At 52.3% G+C, this 23658-nt stretch overlaps 1 protein-coding gene across 4 annotated transcripts in view; it reads right to left on the reverse strand.

Annotated features, from left to right (window-relative positions):
• Nucleotides 1-4023: 4023 nt before the first annotated feature.
• The window catches only part of CEP104 (centrosomal protein 104), a 52594-nt gene continuing 32959 nt past the window's right edge, over nucleotides 4024-23658 (reverse strand). The window contains exons 9-18 of one of the 4 annotated variants that reach the window (XM_007166217.2): nucleotides 20048-20224; nucleotides 17463-17669; nucleotides 16887-16994; nucleotides 13823-13859; nucleotides 13540-13606; nucleotides 12618-12726; nucleotides 10892-11030; nucleotides 10653-10720; nucleotides 7285-7375; nucleotides 4024-6390 (exon numbers count right to left, since the gene is read on the reverse strand). In XM_007166217.2, coding sequence (XP_007166279.2) covers nucleotides 6275-6390; nucleotides 7285-7375; nucleotides 10653-10720; nucleotides 10892-11030; nucleotides 12618-12726; nucleotides 13540-13606; nucleotides 13823-13859; nucleotides 16887-16994; nucleotides 17463-17669; nucleotides 20048-20224 — 1119 coding nt within the window. In that variant the 3' untranslated portion in view covers nucleotides 4024-6274. Of the gene's footprint in view, nucleotides 6391-7284; nucleotides 7376-10652; nucleotides 10721-10891; nucleotides 11031-12617; nucleotides 12727-13539; nucleotides 13607-13822; nucleotides 13860-16886; nucleotides 16995-17462; nucleotides 17670-20047; nucleotides 20225-23658 lie in introns of those variants that run through there. The other 3 variants (XM_057554597.1, XM_057554592.1, XM_057554600.1) reach the window with 3 other exon arrangements.

A 23658-nucleotide genomic window follows, 5' to 3' on the forward strand; every position in this document is an offset into this window, starting at 1 on the left:
CGGTGCGCTCCCGGGAGGGGGTCTCTGACGACTGAGTTCCTTTGGGAGGATGTGTTTAGGCAGAAGGGGAGTTCAGACAAACCTCTCCCTGCGTTTACTGATTTCCAAGAGCACACAGCTCAGAATAGTCAGTGTACCGAGGTGGTACATTTCGGGGTGGTACGATCTGAACTCCTAGTCATATTTCGGGGTGGCATCGTCTGCTATCCTTCAAAAACCTAACCAAGTCCTCTTCGTAATTTCCCATCCGCTGCCTCCCTCTCCCTGCCCTGTGGCTGTAACCCCCAGCCGCCCTGTATTAAGAGTTGAGTTCACTGTCTCCTGCTGCAATCTTGCATTAGGTCTTCCTTGCTGGTTTTTAACAAGCATACAGTGCACTTTTTTTTTTTTTTTTTTCTTTTAGAGGTTAGTGATTTGTGCATTGGAATCACCAGGAAGTTACAAGTGACTGATGCCCCAGTCCCTGGTCCAGAGATTCTGGCCTAACAGTCTGGGCTGCAGCACGGGCATGGGGGTTTTACAAGCTCCCCGGGCGTTTCTGTTGGGTATGCAAGGTTGAGAGTCCGCTAGGGATCAGATCGTTTCCATGTGTTAGGACCCACTAATCAGGGCTGTTTGGAGGAGGAGGGTGGGAGGAATAGTGCTGAGGTCGGCTGTCCTGTTCTCTGTCCCTGTTTTCATGAACTCCTCACCCCAGCAGGGTTTTCAGTTTTATTTTGTTTTGAAATTCCTGAACATTGTATTGAAGGGTGATGTACATCCAGAAAAGTGTGCACATAGCATAAGTGAATTTTGTCCAGACTGAACACATCCGTGTAGCCATCACGCAGAACAAGAAACCAGTGATCACCAGTCCCCCCAGACCCCCCTTGTGCCCTGATATTGTAGTTTTGCCAGTTTTTGCACTTCGTGTATAACGTGCAGGGCTGGCTCTCGGTGCCTGGCCTCTTTTGCCCCATGTCATGTCTCTGGGAGTCATCATGTGTGGGAGGTACTTGTGGGTTGTTTGCTGTCTGGCATTATAAGTGCGTTGTGACTGTACCACGTTTATTTCTAGCAGGGCCTTTGTGCTGCCCTGACTTCACCCCCATCAGCCCCAGTGACCCCACACAGGAAAGACAGATTTTTTTCTCGGTTGCTGTTGTGACCAATTCCATCTGTGAAGGGCAGGCAGTGACTGTCCCCAGGCAAGGCCAGGAGAGGTGAGAATGGGCCCCTAGGACCTCTTCCACCTGTGCCTTCTGAGCCGGCTTCCGCTGCCCTCTGCGTGCTGCTGGGTCTCCTCAGTGATTTCTTGGAAGGTTGTACATACATGCATGATATCAGTGGCTTTCGGTTCCTGGGACCTGGGTGTTGTCTTGCTTGCTTAGTTTCTCGTGGTAGATTTCTGGGCCGCTGTCCAGCAGCTCATGCTAACACACATCATCTTGACAGGCTATGAGAGTAGTAATAGTTTTATAGTAGCCAGCACAGGAAACAACCAATGACCATCAACAGGAGAATGGATAAATAGATTGTGAGACGTTTCTTCAAGTGGATGACCACATGGAGAACGTGTCTGAGCTGCACCCAGCAGCATGACTGACGGACAGTCAGGGTCATGATGGGGAGGGACGAAAGCAAATCACACAGAGATACACACGGTATGATTCCACGTGCACAGCTTACAGATACGTCAAACTCAAGATTCTTTTGTCTGGGGATACATACCTGCGTGCTGAGTCTGTGAAGACAGCCAAGGTTGATACTGCAGACAGCGCGGCCAGACCCCAGTGCCACCGCCGTCTCTTCTCCAGCTGTGCCGAGCTGCTTGGTCGGCCTGCAGGGTGCAGCCGGTCCATCCAGACCCCCTCCATCCCCTTCCCTGCCCCAGTCCCCATCGCTGTCCCCACCCTGGTCCCCGACCGTGTCTCCACCCAGGCTGAGGCTGGGAGCTGGAGGCCCTGGACACCTGGCAGTGCTTGCCCTCCGGCCACTGTCCCAGCCTCCGGGGTGATTTGATTTAGGATCCCTGAATTTGGTAAACAGCATTCCCAAGCGTTGTCTCCTTACCCCGTGGGGGGAGAGAGATCTCCATCTAGAACCCTAGCAGTGGTTCCAGCAATGACCCCCACCTTCAGCAGGACACTGCTCCCCTCCATTGCCAGGACTGGTCCCGGGACACTGGGAGGCACCAAGAAGGGGTGGCCAGGTGACCGGTGTGGAGGCGGCGCTAGGTCACTCCTGGGGAGTCCTCAACCTTCAGGACGAGGGCCATGAAAGGGGGCTTTAGGGATGAGCTAGGCCCCAGGACTCCTGCTCACAAGGGCACCCACCCTGCTGCTCAGAGTCTGACCTCACTCTCTTCCCCGCTTTCCCTGCTGGGACATCTCTTGATGGGGAGGGGGCTGCACGACTCCCCTGCACTTGAGAGCTCAGAGACTGGGGGGGGAGGGAGGAGAAGGGGGGGTGTCCTTCCTCCTGAGGCTGGCTCCTCCCCCCCCCCCCACTGGGAGGCACCCCTGGGGACCTCAGAGGCCAGAAGGAAGCTGGGGAGATTTTGAGGCCAGCCGGGCAGGTGGCCGCGCCACACCTTCCGTCTCCCCCCACCCCTGCAGGCTCATCACCTTCCCCGCCTGAGATGAAGGGGTGGAGACTGCCCGGGCGGAACTGCTCTGTGCTTGGGCGCAGGCGCGAAGAGGGCATCTGTGCCGGGAACCAGGCTCAGCACCTCCCCCTCAGCTCCGTTCCGGTGTCGGGGGTGGGGGTGGGGAAACCGAGGCAGAGACAAGCGGATTCCAGTACCCCGAACCTGCTCCCGGCAACCCTCACCGCAGGGTGGATAGAGGCGCAGAGCACAGGGTTCACATCTGGGCACGCTGCCTTCCAGTGGTGAGGGCTTGGGCTCTGAGCCAGTTTCCCTGCCCGCAGTGGAGGGTAGGACCAGCTACCCTGCAGGTCCTCTGACCCTTCCAGAACACGCACGTGGGGGCAAGGGGCGCTCCACTGAATTGCTCCCGTCCGCCCTGCAGCAGCGGCTCCGGGGGTCACCGCCCCAAACCCCGACCCCAGATCCGAGAGGCTCAGCCCCTGCCCAGGGCTTTCCTGCCCCTGGTGGCAGCAGGGTGGGCGGAGACCCCAGCGCTCCGAGGATTCGGGGCACACGCTGCTCCAGCAGGCTCTTGTTTAGCACTGGGCTAGTTTTTAAGAGCAAATAAGCAATGACACGAACGAACACCTAGTTGAAAGTAGCGCACTGAAATCTCTCGGGGTGTCTGACACTAGCAGATGGAATCACACTCTTCCCTTTGGACAGCGAGCTCTTTCCTCCCACGTTCTCCAGAGCACACACTCACGCACACACCCCACCTACCAAAGTAAGATAAGTAAATTTGCTGTTTAAACTGTAATGCTAAGTTTTAAGTTTATATGTGTGTGTGTGTGTATATATATATATATATATGTATACATATATAAAGGAAAAAACTATAACTTCAAAATGGAAACAATTATAAAACCATCAAAGGTAATAAAAGCTTAAAACCACTCTACAAATCAACAGAGAAAATACTGTATTTTTACTTATTTGAAAAGCAAAAGAGCTTTGTTGGCTGGTAAAAATGCCCTCTTTCAAAAGGGATAAAAAACACAGGAAGAGACTATAAAGTATAAACCTCTGATGGGCACAATTGGAGCATTTATAAAATATTCTCATTTTATTCCATGGGATAAAATTGGTAAAGAACTTTCTCTAATCTATATGTAGCTTAAAATCTTTTAGCTTCTTCAGGAGTAAACCCACAAATAACTTATTTTAGGAACCACACTCTCTCCTGGCAACTTAATACCCGCTGCCCCTTTCTAAGCAAATCTCAGCAATTCCCTGGCGTTTCAGGGCTGAGCTACACCTGCATGTTTACGAAAGGAAATGTAACTTACTGATTGTTTTTTAATTATAATTTTAAAATAAAAGTGACAAAACATTTAGTAATCTTTTTATTATATTCATATACTCAGGGTGAATTAACCCCTAAGCCCTCAAACAACAACAAAAATATATTACTTAGATATTTTATAATTTTGGTACCTGAAATAAAGACAAATAGAAAACTATGTCAAAACATTAAAAAGTTGCAAATTTTCATTAAAAGTATTTACACTTGTACTCTAATGCCAAATTTATAGATACAATTCTTTTAAATTAGAATATTTTGAAATATGAAAATAATAGAAATAAATATTGTTAAGTATCCACAACATATTCATGAGTGAAATTTCAATTAATTACTGTTCCAAGTTTAGATATTTATGATTGGCCAAGGGAGCTTATAGTTCCTTTTTAGTTTTTTGTCCTTTATTCTTGGTTCCTCAGTAGTATATAACTCTGTAAAGATTTTAATAGCCACTGATCACTGCCAGGAATCATCTGAACAGAAACACATGATTCTTCTGTAACCAGCAAGGCTGATCTGTTTTAAATACACTCAGTTTTGTTTGTCAATCACTAAAAATTAAGTAATTTTACAAATATCTTCTTTATGTTACAATACATAGAAAACATTAACTGTATATTTCTTAAAAGTTTTGATTGGAGAGAAAAGAATAATTTCTTGGTTAACTTTTCTCATTGTTCTGTTTAAAGAAGTGTTTTATCTGTACTTCAGCAATGGGTAAGAGACCATGGCAACACCTTTTTGAAACCAGGAAGGATCATTTTATAATTATCTTGGCATCTGTACTCTGCTCTCTCTAGTAAAGTTTTATGTTATTTCTCCCCCCATACTTTTACATTTTTTATAGAGTATATTTTTGAAGGTAATTCTCTTGGTCACTCTTATTCCGGCTCAGTATTTTGAGTCAACCATATGAGAAAGCATTAGCCTACCAAAAATGGAAATTGATCGACTAGTACAAATTCACGGTCACTAACATACCCAGGGAGCACATTGCTCAAATAGCTATTAGTTTTTAAATATATATTTTGTTATTTTACATGGTTGGGAATTAAAAATATTCTTACACTAACGGTGTAGTACAAATTTCATCAATCCCATGCATTTCTAGGCGTCATCCTGGAAGCCTGCCTGTATCATGCTCAGGAGGAAAGCACACCCTGGGCATGGGGCCGGATGGGGCGGGGAGGGACATCTTCTTTTGGCCCCTAGTGGGCTGGGCACCCGGGGACCACAGGCGTGGACGAGAAGGCGGCCTTTCCAAGCACGTTCTGGACGGACACTGGCTTCCCCTACAGCCACCGGGCTCTGAAGCCAGGTGAGCCACTGCCACGGGCCGGGAGGGTTGGTTGGGGGCTGGTCAGGAGACTGGATTCTGAGGTTTGGTTTCATCATTTTAAGTGGTTTTTGGTGTTGAAAGTATCATACAAAGTGTTTGAGAAAAGTGAACATACAGTTGCAATTCCCATGAGGATCCGAGCGGGACAGGACGACGGGCTGAGCAGAGGCTCGGAGGCTCCTCTGAACGTTACACAGAGTGGGAGTTGCTCTGCCTGCCCCAGGGGTTTAGGAAAGGGCTATTTCGACGGACATACCTGCTCAGGTGAGCGCAGGATCATTGGGGAATGTCGTCTCATATTTTTCTAGGGCTTCATGCGTGTAAAGAACTTGAAGCCCCCCAAGGAAGGGCCTCACGTGGAGCCGCCAGCATTAACCTCCACTCCGCCTGGTGTGGGCGCCGATGGGGGCGGTCAGGTGGGCTGCGCTCCGAGCATCTGGCAGGTGAGAGCCGACGGGGCCGGGCCGGGACCTTAACTTCTTGACCTTGACCTTACTTCATGCTGCCGTGGACGTGCAGGCTTTGCAGGCTGACGGCCACCCTACCCTGGGGAGGAGGGGCACAGGGTGACTGGCCCCCCCATCCCGTCCCATCCCCCGGCCTGGCGAGCCCTGCAGACCTTCCACCACGGCTGAGAGAGACCCACATGCAAGAGGTTTAGAGCAAGGACTTTATGGAAATCACTCCAAGCAGCTGCGGAGAGAGGGTGCTGCGCTCAGCCAGTCCCTCCGCACGGGCCGCCGGTGCTGCTCCTCCAACAGAACCATCCCCTTCTGTGGACCCCGGGCCCCGGAGGGCGGAGACCTGCGAGCCGGAGCCACGGGGAGATCAGGGCCTCACTCCGGACGCAGGGGCCACGGTCAGGACGGGCGCAGCCAGGAGCCTGGGGGCAGCAGGGGCGGAGCGGGGGTTGCCACGTCTAGAGATGCTTTGAGGTGACACGTCCACGGTTAGGGAAGCTGCTCGGTCCCTTTGGAGACGAGGGAGCAGATGGGGGGTTGTGTCACCGCTTTGTGTACGTCCTGCCAGAGCTTTTACTCAGGCCCCCCTTGGGGGTGGGGATCTTGCTTCCGACCTTGGATCCCGAGGTCCCTGATTTGGTTGCGGCTGGGCCTTTACCTGCAGTGGACACGCAGACACACAGAGCACGGGGGACAAATGTGAGCCAGGGTGCAAAGCCGCGGTGACAGTACAAGTGGCCCGGGGTCGCCAGACACGGAGAGGATCTGAGCACGAGGGGCTGGGACGCTCCTGGTCACCAAGCCCACAGGTGGCCGGGCTGGGCTGGCAGATGCGAGAGGGGGCTGGGCGGGCCACCCTCGAGGATGCACATGTGACGGCAGGAGAGGAAGAAGAAAGAGCCAGAGGAGAAGCCTGACGCACGTTCAGAGGGAAGAACTGAGCCGCTTACCTAATTTTTAGTTTCAAACAGTTAGCTCCCGAAATGAAAGACCAGCAGCCATGTGACCGGGGCCGGTTACCTGGCTAGGAGGCCGGGGCGGCTCTCCCAGCACCTCTGGTCCTCACTCACGGGTGTGTGTGTGTGTGTGTGTGTGTGCGTGTGTGAGGGGTGCAGCCCCTGCCCATGCCTGGCGCTGAATGAGCACGAGACATTTCCTCATGTTCTTGTTGATCACAGGGCCCCAAAATAAAGTTGTGTATCCAAGGTCAAGAATAATTTTCTAATGAAAAATAACACTTTTCTGTAAGGCATTCTAAATCCTACAGAAAGTAGCCAAAACTGGTTCAGAAGTCAGGTCGTGGCGACATCTATGGGTCTCCTACTGAACCTCCTGTTTCTGGACACTGGCATCCACGGCGTGGAGGGACACCGAGACCCGGGGTGTGCCCGCGAACACCCGCGGTTTGGTTTGTCGACTCTGTGAGTGCCACCGCGGAGCCTGGGGAAGCAGGGCCACGTGGAGGGGCTTCGGCCAGAGCTGGTGCCGACGACACGATCGCCCTACTTGTTCGGGACCCAGGGACGGGGCCGAGGCCAGGGCGGATGCTTACCTGGCGGCAGCGTGGGCGCCTTGCGCAGCACATGCGTCCGGCGCAGGTTCACCGTGCAGCCCGCGGGGCCCATGAGGTGGGCCTTCCACGCCTGAAACGAGAGGCACGTGGAGTGGGAACCAGGCCACTGGAGGGGCTGCTGAGACGACCGAGCCAGAGGTGGCGACGCGCTGCGGCTGCGGGAGCGGGTCCTGAGCTGTGTGCGCGTCCCGCCTCGGAGCCCCCTGGGCTGAGTGCACCGCTGGAGCACCCACGTATCTTGAGATGCTGCCTGCACTTCTCACCCCTCCCAGTTCTCATCACCGCTGAGCAAACACGCCAAGACCGCTGTCATGCAGGGTGCGCAAATGTGCGACGGTCCAGGGGCACAGGATGCGCAAATGTGCAACGGTCCAGGGGCACAGGGTGTGCAAATGTGTGGTGGTCCAGGGGCACAGGGTGCGCAAATGTGCGGCGGTCCAGGGGCACAGGGTGCGCAAATGTGCGGCGGTCCAGGGGCACAGGGTGTGCAAATGTGCGGCGGTCCAGGGGCACAGGGTGCGCAAATGTGCGACGGTCCAGGGGCACAGGGTGCGCAAATGTGCGACGGTCCAGGGGCACAGGGTGTGCAAATGTGCGGCGGTCCAGGGGCACAGGGTGTGCAAATGTGCGGCGGTCCAGGGGCACAGGGTGTGCAAATGTGCGGCGGTCCAGGGGCACAGGGTGTGCAAATGTGCGGCGGTCCAGGGGCACAGGGTGCGCAAATGTGCGGCGGTCCAGGGGCACAGGGTGCGCAAATGTGCGACGGTCCAGGGGCACAGGGTGCGCAAATGTGCGGCGGTCCAGGGGCACAGGGTGTGCAAATGTGCGGCGGTCCAGGGGCACAGGGTGTGCAAATGTGCGGCGGTCCAGGGGCACAGGGTGTGCAAATGTGCGACGGTCCAGGGGCACAGGATGCGCAAATGTGCGATGGTCCAGGGGCACAGGGTGCAGGGCCTGAGGGTGGCCCTGCTGGACAGCCAGCAAGGAAGCAGGGCCCTCGGTCCTACAATGATGAAGAAAAGCATTCTGCCAGCACCTGCGATGGGCCAGGAAGTGGCTGCTTTCCCTGCCGAGGCATGGATGAGAGCGCAGCCCGGCTGACAGCTCGAGCGCAGCCCCGGGAGACCGCAAGCGGAGGGCCCAGCCAGGTCGTGCCTGGACTTCTGACCCACAGAAACTGTGATAGAGTAACGGGTGTTTAAGCTGCTCGGCGGGTGGTGAGACGTTAAGAAAGCACGGAGAACGCAGAGGCAAAGCAGCACAAGTGTGCTGATGCCTCTTTGCAGTTGCCTGTGAGTCAGACGCCATCCCCGCAAGGCAGGCGCTGGGGGACTTGGGGGTAGGGCAGGAAGGGAAGGGGGCCGCTGCCACTGTCGCGCTGCTCAGAGCAGGAGCCGACTGGTCTCCAGAAGCAGGGGCTGGTCACGTACGACAGTAACAGTGCAAAGGTGACAACGACAACAAAAGCTCAAAGGCTCCTAAATTCTAAAAATACACAGGGAGAGAGAAGAAGTGTGGGCAGTTGAGAGCAGTTCATATTTAAGACAAATGGATAAACCATAAAAAGCCCCTCGTTCTGTAAGAGGAGGGATGGTGGGCAGGGCAGCAGCTTCTGTCGGATCTTCCCTGAATAAGTCTCATTTGACAGACTTTGGAACCATCTAAGTATCTCATGTAATTGTAGAGCTTGATTTTGAAAACCCCTAGGACTTGAACACAGACTGAAACAATGAGGCTGAATTGTTAACAACTGGTGACACAAGCAAGTGGAGCAACTCCCGTGACCGTGAAGCAGAGATGCTTGCCCCATGTCTCCAGAGGGAGGCACGGGAGGGACACGAAGAGCTGGGACAGCGTGACGTCCAGCAGCATCTCCCTGACCACAGCGCCTGCACCGCTGCTCTGAGCGCCCCCCACGGGGAACGTGGGTCCGAGCAACGCACACTCTGTGACGGTCCGACGGGCATCTCTGGGGGCTGTGGGCACTGATTCTTGGGAGGGAAGGAAGGACACACAGACGTGAGACACAAGAGGTTCAAGAAACCATTACAGCTCAGACTCCGAATCAGGAATGTCACCATGAACTTTTGATGGATTTATCTCAACGTTTTCCCTGGCTCTGTCCGCAAAGAGGCCCAGAATGGTACCGAACCAGGAGCGAGGAGCATCTGAGGCACCCGAGGGGGTCCTGGAACGTCATTTCCACTACAGGGAACCAGGAATGGAAGGCTCAGTGGGGCACCTTGTTACGACGGCCAGGAGGCTCTGAGTCCCCTGGGCCACCGGCAGCGCCAGGAGCCCGTCTGCAGAGGCTCTGCTGGCCAGAGATCGGCTCGTCCACGCACCACTAAGCACAGAGATGCCAACAGCTGAACACGGCAGACAGTTTAAAGCCGTGAGTTCCTGATGGTGCTAAGATCCAACAAGCAAATAAGCCACCACTGGAAGATGCTGGGGACCCAACTTGCTGTTCTGAAAACCAGTCAACGATGGAAGAGACCTAAACCTTCCCCGTGTCTTCCCCACACGCGGCCCGTGAGGGTGCACGCGGTTCCCGTGCTTGTCTTTGTTACGTGTGTGGCGTTTTCTGAGAGGGAGAGAGGATGAGCCCTGGACGGCCGGATGGCCGGGGCGCTGAGGGAGCACCTGGGCGGCCGGGCCCACCGTCTGGCACGGCGGGGCGTCGCGGGGTCTGAGCCATCCTGTCGGCACCACAGCCCCAGGGCTGGGACAAGGGACCCCGCAGTGGACGCAGTGGGTGGACTGCAGGTGGCCGCGGCTGAGGGGCTCAGGGCAGGAGAGGCTGGGCCTGCTGGGCCCCACGGGAGCTCAGCACGCAGGACAGCGCCGGCATCGTGTGAGCCGGAGCGAGTGGGCCAACACCAGAGGACCGGGCACGTGGAAGAGAGGAGACCCTGGCGCCCCCCAACTAGGCCCGCTGTGTCACCCGCATGGCTCACGCTGGGGGCGGGCGGAGCGCTGGGCACCGGACACGAGGTAGGATTTCCAACTTGGACGGGGCTCGGCTTTATTCATCATAAGGGACCAGAGCGTTACAGAATCTGGCCAGGAGGCCAGTCTAGGCCCCAACGTGGAGATGAAAGCCAAGCCTGGAAAAAGTGAAACCACTTCACGCTTCCGTCCCAAAGAGCCGAGACGCTCCCCCTTCCCGGGAGATGCCGCAGGCGTGCCGGGCAGGGAGCGCAGGAACCCTGAGACAGAGCCTCACCCCACCCCGGGGGCCAGCCTCCACCCGACGCCCGCCGTCTCCGCGGCTGGTCCCGCGGCGACACAGCCTTGTCGTCATCCCTCCACGCGGCCAGGTCGCCCCCGCGTCAGCCCCTCACCTCTTCTCCGGGGGGGAAGTTCTCGTGGCACAGAGGACATCGGTTCGCCAGCTTCTCCGCTTTGGCAGCTGAAACGGTTTCAATGAGACAAGATCTAGTTACTCCTGTGGGGCGTGAATGGGGGCGCAGAGGAACAGGGCGGGCAGGGGCACCGGCGGACGCGGGCTCTGCCCCCCGACCCCCCTAGCCGGGCCTCCCGGGGACGGCGCGAGGGTCTCGGGGGCCGCGGGGCCACTCACGGTTGCATTCTCTCGTTTTTATGTGTCTGGGCAGCTCTTCCTTTAAAACGGCCTCGCTGCAGCGGTAGCACTCCCCAAAGCCGTCCTTTTTGTCACACTCCGTCAGCAGGTGCTCCGTCAGGCTGCAAATCTCCACCACCTGGAAGCCACGCCGGGACGCGTCACACGGCTGAGCGCCCCGAGGTGTGCGCGGCCCCGGCCCCTGCACGAGCGCGCGCTTCCTGTCCCGCCAGCGCCGCTCGGGAAGGGAGGCGCACGCCTGTTACCTCCGCAGTCACGTACACGTGGCTGGAGGCCTCACATCCTGCTTGCCGTGCTACCTCAGGAGCACCCAGAGGCCACGGCTAAGTGGGGACGGGAAGCGACGGTTCACCCACAACACTAACCCTGACCTGTACTCTGAAGAGCTCAGGGGTCTACGTGGCCTTGGGTTCAATCCGGCTCCCGGCCATTTCTAAGAACGTGCCCGGAAACGGGTCACAAGAAGAGACCCTTTCACCACTGTGACCTCTTTGCCAGGAGGGGCTTGTACACACCCTAGAGCTTCACGCCGCAGACTCTCGCTTGCTGCCAGAGGAGTCAGGCCACGCCAGCTGGGGTGGTCCACACCGCCAGCCAGGGGGTGGGGGGGAGCTGCTCAGAGGGTGGGGCCCGCCCACCCCGCCCACCCCGCCCCTGCAGGCCTGAGAGCCCCCAGGACAGGAGAGAGGGTCACTCCCCTTCTGGTTCCCCCTCCTCTGTCTAAAGCAGGGCCGGCTGCATAGAGGAAAGATGAACACCTGGGGTGCGCGAGGACCCCTTCAACAGGACGCCCAAGCGTTAACCCTAAGACGGATCAGTAGGGTGGACAACATTAAAATGAAAAGCTCCTGCTCGTCAGTGAAAAGGCCAGACACAGAGTGGACACCACACACTCAAGTGGCGAAGGACGCACATCCGGGTGTGTCAAGAATGACTACACGTCAGCAAGAGTGGGACTGGCACCCAATTCACAAGATGGGCGAGAAACTAGAAGTGCTTCGCGAAAGAGGGCAGCGAGAGGCCAGCGGGGGACAGCGCTCCAGCCCAGCATCGTCAGGATAGCGTGACGGGCGCGTGGCAGGTGGCAACTGCGAGGCTGGCGAGGGCGGGGAGTGGCTCCCGCCTGGACACCAGGAGCGCTGCTCACACTGGCCCTGCAGCTGGACGCGAGCCCACCCAGCCATCCTACGAGGTGCGCACCCAAAAAAGTGCGTCCACACGTGCGGAAGATTACACAGGGGTGTCTGTAGCAGCGCTATTCCTACCAGTCTCAGCCCAAACCCAGACGCAGTAGAGAGGACCGATAAATTGCGGTACATTCAAACAATGCAATACTGTAAAGCAAACCCCAAACGTTGCGTATGATTCCACTTCAGTAAAACTCACAGAGCAAGAAACAGAAATGAGGACAGTGACGACCCTGGAGCGGAGGGTGGGGTACCTTGGGGTACATGGCCTGGGGGCGGTTACATGGATTTGTTTACCTTGCGATAATTCAGGAGCTGTAACACCTATGACTTGTATACATTTATATGTATGTGTTACACTTTAATAATAAAGTAAGAAAAATCGACCCCAACAAAACTTTCCCCATAACGTTTCCTCTGAAAATGCTACGATTTGGGACATTTTTGTGATTCGGCCTTCGGGAGCGGCGTGTCCAGCTCGCCTGCCTGGGTCTGGCCCACCCGCGCCAGCACCTGACCTGTTTGCAGTAGTCACATCTCGTCAGCATAAGGCAGTCCTTCCAGTAATGGAGATCCAGGCCTTCTTCTGTGAAGGAGTCGCTCCTCTCCCCACAAAAAATGCATAAACTGAAACAAAACAGAAAGGTAAGAAATGAGGCACAGACCCGGTTTAGCCATCCCCATTCTGCCGGCTCCCGGGGAGCTTTGTGACGCCCCCCATGCCCAGCCTGCGGCCACCGTCCTGGACCCACTGAGTGGGCTTCAGCTTGACCCGCAGGCATGGCTGCCCCTCACCGAGGGGCCTCAGGAGGGGTTGGGTAGCTCCTCTATCAAAGGGCGCGAAAAAGAGTCTTTACCACATAGGGGTTTGAGATAAAGTAGCTTAAGATCCCTTAGAATTCTAACTCTGTCAGCGTCATCAAGCAGAAAGGATATTTTAAATCACAAGAAAAGATCAGACCAAGACATTTCCCTTAAATTCCTTGTAGATTTGTCTCAGCCACAGCACAGGAGAAAGCATTTTGCTGCTATAAAATTTGAGCCTGACCATATTCAATATCCTGTGATAAACCACAATGGAAAAGAATATGAAAAAGAACATATATGTGTATAACTGAGTCACTCTGCTGTACAGCAGAAATTAACACACTGTAAATCAACTATACTTCCATAAAACATTAAAAAAAATTTGGGGCCTGTAATGGGACTTTTGACGAACAGCCTGCTCATTTCTGTCGGGGAAGAGAGGAAAGGGTACCCTGACTCACAGCGGATGCTGCCTGGTTTAGAGGGCAACTTCCTAGCTTTCAGAATCACTGAAAAGAGCCAATTAGTTCACCTAATCCTAATGTACCAGGGAGAATATATTTATTTGACAGCATCTTTATGTGGTTAGTCCCTCTACTTATTCTACAGTGGATTAGAGACAACTTTACTCACTTATCTAAATAGTGATTATCTGGAATTTCTGGAACATTAGGTGGGGCCGCTTTCCTTCCTTGAGTGTCTAAAGAAATTAAAAAGAAAGCTATTTAAATAACCTTTTGTAGAAAACTATTTTCAAAGTTTTAGTAACCAGTTTGATGGGAAATACAGTTTAAAAGCTACAAGTTCATAAAGGTAGTACTTTGCATTCAGCCCTGAAGCGTCGGAGATGCAGACATTCGCCGCGTGAATAAAAGTGGTTTCTACGCAGAGCTTTCATGATGTGCGTTCTACGTACCCTGATTCTTGGCCTTTGCAGTTTCACTCTCTTTTTCCTGAAACAGAAGAACAGAAAGATCAGGGACAAATGGCTGCAGCGCGAGTGAGAGTCTACCCAGGGTCTACTGTGATCCTGGAGGCATGACCTTAGGCTGTGTGGTAGAATCTCCATCCGCAAACAACACACTTGTTTGAAAGAGTCGCCTTCTCAATCGTGGGCAGCAGTCTCCTCCGTCCTGCCCTCCACAGCCCCTCCCTCGGGCTCCTGCCCCCCCCATCTCCATGGAAACAACTCTTCATCAAGGCCACCTGCACCCCCTCTGGGTCGTCTGCCCATCATCAGTGTCTGCCCGCCCGAAGGACGCACCATGGGCTCCCGGCAGCACGTGACTCCTCACCTGTCTCCTCCAGGCTCTTCTTAGTCTGGCTCCCAGGGCGCCCCCCCCCGCCCCCTCCAGGACTCAACCTGCCCCCCGTTTGTCCGTACAGACCCTGACGGTGCTTTCACCCAGGTCCCAGGCTGGACACCCATCTCTGTGCTCATGACCCAAACGTTTGTGCCATCACCTGGGCCTCTCTGCTACCCAGCATGTACTTGGGTCTTAACGTCACTTAAATGTGACTTAACCAGACCAAACTCCCCCCGCCCCGCTCACAGGCTCCCCCTCAGCGCGCCCCTCGCAGCCTCTGGCGCAGAGCCCAGAACCGCCAGCCTTCCAGGTATTCGGGGCACGAAGCCTGGGGACCCCGGCGGCCCCCACCCCTCCCTCCCTTTCCAGGTGTGGCCTGTCCCCGACCCATCAGTGAGCCCCGCGGGCTCTGCTTCAGCACCCCAGCAGCCTGCCCTTCCCAGCACCTGCCAGCACAGTGGCCAGGGCGGCCCGTTACTGCCCCTGTAAAGGGACCCCCGGAGGCTCCACAGGCCACGGCACTGCTGCCCCGGGGGCCCCGCCACGCAGTGTCACGCGGTGTCACGCGGTGTCAGGCGGCGTCAGCTGGCCGCCTCCCTCCTCTGGCTTCCTCTTCCCCTGAGCGGGCACCACACCCTCACGCACCGCGCATCTGCCTCATGGGTCTTGGCTGCTGGGCGTCCCCCCTGTGGGAGGTGACAGCCGGGGGCGCACACTGCTGACTGGAGGAAGGACAGATGTGGGGCCCTGTGTGTCCACGGCGGGAACCTGCCCCTCTCCACCCAGCTCTCCTCCTGCTCAGGGGCCTGCCGGGGGCTCCTCCTGTCACCAAGCTTTCCTCCCTGCACTGGCCAGTCTGCCCCACCTGAGCCTGCCAGACCCGCGTGGCCTGGGCTGCTGGCCACTGGTGGGGAGGGGCGTCTGGGACTTGCAGTTTCACGGGAGGACAGGGACGAGCTGGTCCCCTATCCACAGCATTAAGTGATGCATTACATAGACACTGTCTACTGTGTTTGTACAAAATCAAAGCTTACACGATAGGAACTTCTCTCCAACCCAAGCTCTGAATACAAAAAACACACGAGAATACAATTTTAGGACCGGGGAAGCACTTGACAGACTGATATTAAACTTGCAAATGGGGTTCACGTGATTTATACACCTACCGACTAAACAAAGCAAACTTACACAAATGGATGTTGGGCATCAAAAACAATTCTTATTAATGAGAGATGGGTTTGTATATCTTGCAGGGAAACAAATGAACAATGCCAAAAGTTAAATTTTAGTTGTAAAATCTACCTTAATCTATGCTTTGAACAGATTAGACAACTGATCGGTAATTTAAAAATCTTTTCCTAAAACTCGTGAGCAATCAGGTGATTTAAAAATATTCTGCCGTTCTCACAAGTTTTGGAGCTGGATGGTGGTGGCGGCTACACAACGATGTGAATGTCCTCAATGGCACAGAACCGTACACTTAAAAATGGTTAAAATGGTAAATCTCATGTTATGTATATTTTACAATAATAAAAAATAGAAAAAAAGATTCTGTCATCCTCCTGCGAGATAGCTTCAGTGATCATCTCAGGACAAGGACAGCTGGCCGGCACCCACCCTCCCGAGCGGCCGTGCCGTGTGGTCTCTCCTCCTGGAGCAGCGGCCCTTGTTCCTGCCGCATCTCTGGAGCCCAGGGCAGGGCTGGCCCAGTGCAGGCGCTCAACAAACACTGAAGGATGAAGAGGAGCCGGAGGACAGGCCTCCATGCCCTGCACCACAGACGCTGCGGGGACGCACAGCCTGGTGACCTCGGCAGCCCCCAGGCCGGGCACTGCTCCTGTGCTGCCCCGCCGGTCCCCTGCCTCCTCTCTTCTGTTCCTCGGTGGCTGCTTTCCCGCTCTTCTCACAGGCATTCTGACACGCCAGCGTCCAGCGGAAACGTCACTGTCACTTTCTGTCACAGGCACTTCGACATACATTTGGTCGTATTTTCTTTCTTTTTTGCCATTTTTAGTCACTTATTCTTTTTCTAAAAAGCAGTGGTCAGAGCACTTCCCAGGAGACCCACCCACCCTCACAGCCGGCCTTATGCGCCCACGCCCTCTCCCTTTTACTATCAACTTAAGGAACTTAATCACAAAAACCAGAGCGATGGCACAAATTTAAATCACGGAGGCAGGGCCCTTCAGAAGGGACACGTTTCATACAACCAAACACCATCTGATGCCCCCTGCGCACTAGGACTCAGTGCTTCTTGATGCGGAGCATTTGCCCCAAACCTTCCTTGTTTAATGCACGGAAATCAGATCTTCATATTCAAGCTTCTTTTCCTCCTTTGCCTCTGAAGGAGGCGAGAAGCTGCGGAGAGGACTTCTGTCCCTCTACCCACTCCCCTTCCCGCCAGCTCCTGCAGCCCCAAGCGTCCTCTCTAAACACAGCTGGGCCAGCAGCGCACTTCATCCCCCGGGAGAATGAAGAGCATGCAGATGATTCAGTGGAGGATTCCTTTTATTTACCCCTAAACTAATTTAAAAAACAACAAAGAATAAAGATACCCATTTGGAGAATCCCACGAAAAGCAAACCAAGCATGCTGTGCGTCTACGTAAGGAAATAAACGGTCACAGGATTTCGACCGAGAGCATGATGGTGAAAGACAGTGAACCTTGCCAACCTGGACGTCAGCCTGCATCTCCTTCAGTGCCGCCAACTGCCCTTGTAAAGCTTTAATCTCGTCTTTCTTCTGTTTTTCTGCTTCTTCTGTAGCCGCTCTTTTCTGTGCCTGGTATGAAATGATTTTCCATTAGAATTGATTCTTAGGGTAGCGTTGGAAATTGAGTGATAAGTTATAGCATATAAATTATGTTTCTTATGTATTATAATCGTCATTAAGACTAATACTATAGCTAGGATTAAAAGAAAATCCACCAGATTCGTCTAATACATGTTTACTGGTGGTTTTTCTTTTTTTGAATTAAAAAAATTTTTTAAAATTTTATATTGGGGTATAGTTGATTAACAGTGTTGTGTTAAATGTTTCCTGTTGATAGAAACTGCAGGTGTCCTCCCAGCCATCATCATCCCCACACAGACAAAGTGGAAGAGCCAGGATGTGGGCTCAGGGACCAGTGCCCTCCGTGTGCTGTGTTTCCCGTCCCCACAGCCCCGTGAACCATGTGTCAGTTTACTCACGTACCAAGTCACTTCTTAAACCTGGGACCAGGTCATACCTTCAGGGAAGTTAACGTACCCTAACTTCAGCATCTGTAGGTCGGCCGTCTATCGTAGCAAATCCCTCAAAAAGCGTCCTGTAGAGGACGCTCCGGCGGGCGGCGCACTCCTCGGGAGGGAGGCGCTCCAGGACCCGCGCCCGGTGCTGCGCGTACAGGCCCAGGACCAGCCCCACCGCCGCCTCGCGCACCTTCTGCTCCCGGTGCTCCAGGGCCCGCACTGCGAACTAAGCACAGGGTCGGGGCGTGCTCTTGTTACTGGCTCGCGAGATAGCCACGTTTATTTCTTCTGGCATAAAAGAAACATAGGGACGTCACGGACATTTGAAAAACACAGAAGACTACGTCCACAGACTTCCAGCTATTAAGATACAGAGTTTTCCTCACTTCCTTTACTTTACATGTGCAGCTGAACTCATGTTGTATGTACAATTATTAGTGTTTTGCTTTCTCCTACTTCAGGTATTAAATAGCATTTCGAAAGTTACATCCCCCCAGAAACTTCGTATTAAGTATGAGAAAATATTTCAATCATAAAGAGGAAATATAATAAACTTCATGCATCCACCATCTAGATTAACCAACGTTTATCATTTTTGCCGTGTTTGCTTCAGCTCTTTCTAAGAAACAGAACCCTAGGACTACGGTGCAAGTCCCCTTGGAAGTCTCCCTGGCCCCCTGGCCCCTCCCACGCCCCTCCCCCCTCAGAGGCATCAGCGTCCTGAAGCTGGAGGGCACACGCCCCCCAGACGTCTTCACTTGCTGCACAGTGTACGTGCCGTGTGCATGTGTGTGTGTGTGTACACATAGGATTTTTGTTTGACATTATAAATGATTCACTGTGCTTATCATTCTGACACTTTATTTCTTCTTATTCAACGTTCCTTTTTCAAGATCTGTGCATGACCTTGAAGTAGGCAAACAATCCACTACATCCATTTTAAGCGCTTTAGTGTCATCGGAACACAACACAATGCCCCGACGTTCCCACGTGTAGTAAACCCATGCCCCATCCTGGTCCTTTGGGCGCCGGCCCCTCCCTGGCTGGGCTTCCTCACTTCCCGTGTCTCCGCCTGCCACACACTCAGGTTTTACCCCAGACCTTGTCCTTCCCAACCCCCGCACCAGCTCGAGAAGTTCTGACCGTGAGCACCCCCCGGGATGATCACCTCCTGCCTCTCCAGCTCACCTGTCTGCACTCCCTCCCGTCTGCCACCTTCCGCGAGTCTTTCCCTCCCTGCGAGTCCATCACCAAGTCGCCCCCGGCATCCCTGCAGGCCCTCAAATCTGGGGCCCCTCCTCCTCCGTGTCCCCAGGTGAAGCAGAAGGTGCTGCGGGCTCGGGAATTGTGCCAGCTGGTTTCATGCTGGACTTTGGGCCATGGCGATCCTGGGGTCCTTGGCATCATGCAGTAAACTGACCTGTGACGTTTCCTGGTCGGTTTCCCTGCTCAGAGGTCAAGGGCAGCATCTCATACTTCCTGTTCGCCTCTCAAACCTCCCCATCCACTCTGGGCTTTGAGCCGACACCCTCCTGTCGAGAGGCTGGCTGGCCGCTGCCCAGCTCTGGGCCGAGCTGTCTGAGCGTGCATTGCAGCCCCATTCCATCGGCTGCCTGGGGGCTTGGCTCCTTCAATTAAAGCCTCACCCCCACCTCCAACTTCTACTCATTTCTCCTCCTTCTTAAACTCTCTGTCTGGATCAAGCCCACCGCATGGAGACGGACCAGCACAGGGGGACGTGCTCACCAACCCAGTTTCCCCACTTCCTTGGGGCACAGCTGTACACGCCTCCTGGGCCCTGCAGTGAGGATGGGGCCGCCTCAGTGGATGGAAATGTCTGAGAGTGGCTCGGCCCGTGGACACCTCCACTCACAACCTCTAGTCACCCTCCTCCGTTCAGTGACCTCGGAGGTCACGTATGAAGCCGTGGCATCACACCGGGAGGAGACGGAGCCCCCGAGTGCCCACAGAGCAGAGCGGCCTCTGTCCCCACAGACGGCACCGGCCACAAGGGACAGCAGTGAGCCTCTGCTGTGTCACTGCCCTGGAGAGTGCGCATCTGTGATGGCAGCACAGCTTACTGGGCCAAAGCTTATGCTGGGATCCTGAAGTGGGCGTGGCCCTAACAAGGATGTAAGCACGTGGGGCCGGCTTCTGGCCTGTGCTGGGGAACAAGGAAACTGACGTGGAGGCAGGACAGACAGTGGCCACGTGACACAGGGCAGGACAGGGGACACTGACCCACACTCAGGAGGCAGTCCCGGGGCTCCAAGTGAACAGACACAATCAGTGTGCACTTCTGGGGCTCATGGGGTTGTCCAGAGCACAAAGCATGCACCTCCTTCCACAGACCTGCCACCCGCTACGACGCAGCGTCACTGCTTGCAGAGCTTGCTTCCCTGGGGACACGGCTCTGCACGGCTCACGCCCCGATGCCACGGCGCAACCGGCAGCGCGACTCCAGCACCCTCATGTGTCAGAGAAAGCGGCGACGTTCCGAAATCGCCCCCCACCTCCGCACGCAGCCAACACCGGCCAGACGCTTGCCATGCTCCGGCCACCAGCTCGGGGCCCAGGCTGCGGCGGCCACCCTGGGGCGCTTACCTGCATCACGCTGTCCACGGTGAAGCCCATGCCCTCCGTGCCCAGGTCCTGCAGCAGGCGGGCCAGCAGTGCCATCTGGCTCATGGCCAGGTGAGCCGAGGAGTTGGCTTTTAATGGCTGGACCAGGTAAGATGGGATAAGCTGGAGAGACTTCACTTCCTTAAACAAGGCCATTTCCTATAAAAACCAACATCATTTGTTAAGTTTTACTGGAAAATGCTAAGGGCAACTTAGTGCCATCCGCAAAGTAAACACTGAAGGAAAAAACAGGAAACAAAAAATGACAGTGACAAATGGCAGTAAAGTCACTGATCTATAAGCTCATATTTCTATTTAAGATGTAATAACAATTAAAAACAAAAACCAAAAGCATCAGAAATAAAAACCACGACCACTTGGAGATTAATGAAAGCCTTACAGCAAATGTGATTGGTAACTTAAGGTTTCTCTTCTCAGGATTTCACAACCTCAAGAAAAAGGTTTTCTAATTTCTAAAATTCTGAAAGAAATTAGTCCTGCTGCGAGAACCACCATTTCAGTATTTACTAAACATCAGCCCAGCATGTAACCACGCACAGTACTCCAGGTGAACAGATCCCTGACGGGTTTAGATGAAGGAGGGCAAGTACCTCCACACAGTCCAATGTCTCCAAATGAGCAAGTCTTCCCGTAAGTAAGATTTCATCATTTAATTAGCCAGACGCAGAAAAAGAAAAAAATGGTAAAATATTAAAGAAAAAGATCGAAGAAACGATAAAATATTGATAAAATATGAGCTGTAATATAGAAAGACGTCTGTTTTTAGCAGGTCTGCAGGCCACACTACCCAAAACATCCTCTCATTTTGACAGTACGGTTAACTCTCTCTCTGGGCCCGTGAGTAGCTCTGAACCAAAGGAAAGAAGAAAGAGGAAGGACAGCCCCTCAGAGCAGCATGAACAGTGAACTCCCACGTGACACACAGATGCTGAGGACGCGGGGATGCAGGGTCGGCTGCCCAGATGCTGGTGCAGAACGAGAACAGCTCCCAAGCAGAGGACACCACTCAGCACCACCACTGTCTCAGAGGTGAATGTGGCTTGAAAATAATTAGCTGCATATTCAACGCATCCTTTGAAAGATTTCCCCCAAATAGTATCACTTACTTGTTTTCTCTGAAAATTTAAGTTCATTAAACAAAACAAGATCAGTGGTTCTTCATGTTGGAGAAACTATGGCAGCTTTGGGTTCCTTCCCTAGAAAGCTGTGCACACTCATAGCACTGTGTGTGACATTCGAAGGACCTCGCAGACTTTATGCATCTTAATTTGAGATCTCCTAGACCAGATGGAGTCACTAATTTAAAGAGAGCAAAGCATATTCTCACACTGCTCGTCTAAGCGTGTGCCCCAAACTCTTCTTCTTAAAATTGTTATTGGAGTATAGCTGATTTACAATGTTGCGTTATTTTCTGCTGTACAGCAAAATGAATCAGTTATATATAAATACATATCCACTCTTTTTTAGATTATTTTCCCATATAGGTCATTACAGAGTACTGAGAAGAGTTCCCTGTGCTATACAGTAGGTCCTTATTAGTTATCTAGTTTATAAATAGTAGTGTGTATATGTCAATCCCAAACTCCCAATTTATCCCTTCCCCCGTGCTTTCCTGTTTTCTATGTCTGTGACTCTCTGTTTTGTAAATAAGTTCATTTGTACCCTTTTAAAAAAAATTCCACATATAATATCATATGATATTTGTCTTTCTGTGTCTGACTTACTTCACTTAGTATGATAACCTCTAGGCCCATCCATGTTGCTGCAAATGGCATTATTTTGTTCTTTTGTATGGCTGAGTAATATTCCATTGTATATATGTACCGCATCTTCTTTATCCATTCCTCTGTTGATGGACATTTAAGTTGCTTCCATGTCCTGGCTATTGTAAATAGTGCTGCAATGGACATTGGGGTGCACGTATTGTTTTGAAATATGGTTTTCTCAGGGTATATGCCCAGTAGTGGGATTGCTGGGTCATGTGGTAGTTCTATTTTTAGTTTTTTAAGGATCCTCCATACTGTTCTCCATAGTGGCTGTACCAATTTACATTCTCACCAACAGTGCAAGAGGGTTCCCTTTTCTCCACACCCTCTCCAGCATTTATTATTTGTAGACTTTTTAATGACAGCCATTCTGACTGCTGTAAGGTGATACCTCATTGTAGTTTCGATTTGCATTTCTCTAATAATTAGCGATGTTGAGCAACTTTTCATGTGCTGTTTGGCCACCTGTATGTCTTCTTTGGAGAAATGTCTGTTTAGCTCTCTTGCCCATTGTTTGATTGGGGTTTTTTTTTTTTTTTATATTGAGCTGCATGAGCTGTTTGTATACTTCGGAGATTAATCCCTTGTCAGTTGCTTTGTTTGCAAATATTTACTCCCATTCTGTGGGTTGTCTTTTCGTTTTGTTTATGGTTTCCTTTGTTGTGCAAAAGCTTTTAAGTTTAATTAGGTCCCATTTGTTTATTTTTGTTTTTATTTTCATTACTCTAGGAGGTGGATTGAAAAAGATCTTGCTGTGATTTATGTCAAAGAATGTTCTGCCTATGTTTTCCTCTAAGGGTTTTACAGTGTCTGGCCTTACATTTAGGTCTTTAATCCATCTTAAGTTTATTTTTGTGTATGGCATTAGGGAGTGTTGCAATTTCATTCTTTTACATGTAGCTGTTCAGTTTTCCCAGCACCACTTACTGAAGAGACTGTCTTTTCCCCATTGTATAGTCTTGCCTCCTTTGTCATAGATTAGGTGACCATAGGTGAGTGGGTTTATCTCTGGACTTTCTATCCTGTCCCACTGATCTGTATTTCTGTTTTTGTGCCAGTACCATACTGTTTTGACGACTGTAGCTTTGTAGTATAGTCTGAAGTCAGGGAGCCTGATTCCTCCAGCTCCATTTTTCCTTTCTCAAGATTGCTTTGGCTATTCAGGGTCTTTTGTGTTTCCATACAAACTGTAAAAATTTTTGTTCCAATTCTGTGAAAAATGCCATTGGTAATTTGAAAGGGATAGCACTGAATCTGTAGATTGCTTTGGGTAGTATAGTCATTTTGACAAAATTGATTCTTCCAATCCGAGAACATGGTATATCTATCTGTTTGTGTCTTCTTTGATTTCTTTCATCAGTGTCTTAGAGTTTTCTGCATATAGGTCTTTTGTCTGCTTAGGTAGGTTTATTCCTAGGTATTTTATTCTTCTTGTTGCAAAGGTAAATGGGATTGTTTCCTGAATTTCTCTTTCTGATCTTTCGTTCTTCGTGTATAAGAATGCAAGAGATTTCTGTGTATTAATTTTGTATCCTGCAACTTTAATTTTGTATCCTGCCATTTTCATCAAATTCACTGATGAGCTCTAGTAGTTTTCTGGTAGCATCTTTAGGATTTTCTAGGTATGGTATCATGTCATCTGCGAACAGTGAGAGTTTTACTTCTTCTTTTCCAATTTGGATTCCTTTTATTTATTTTTCTTCTCTGATTGCCATGGCTAGGACTTCCAAAATTGTGTTGAATAAAAGTGGTGAGAGAGGACACCCTTGTCTTGTTCCTGATCTTAGAGGAAATGCTTTCAGTTTT

The sequence above is a fragment of the Balaenoptera acutorostrata genome, chromosome 1 (assembly GCF_949987535.1).
Source record: "Balaenoptera acutorostrata chromosome 1, mBalAcu1.1, whole genome shotgun sequence".
Lineage (NCBI taxonomy): Eukaryota > Metazoa > Chordata > Mammalia > Artiodactyla > Balaenopteridae > Balaenoptera > Balaenoptera acutorostrata.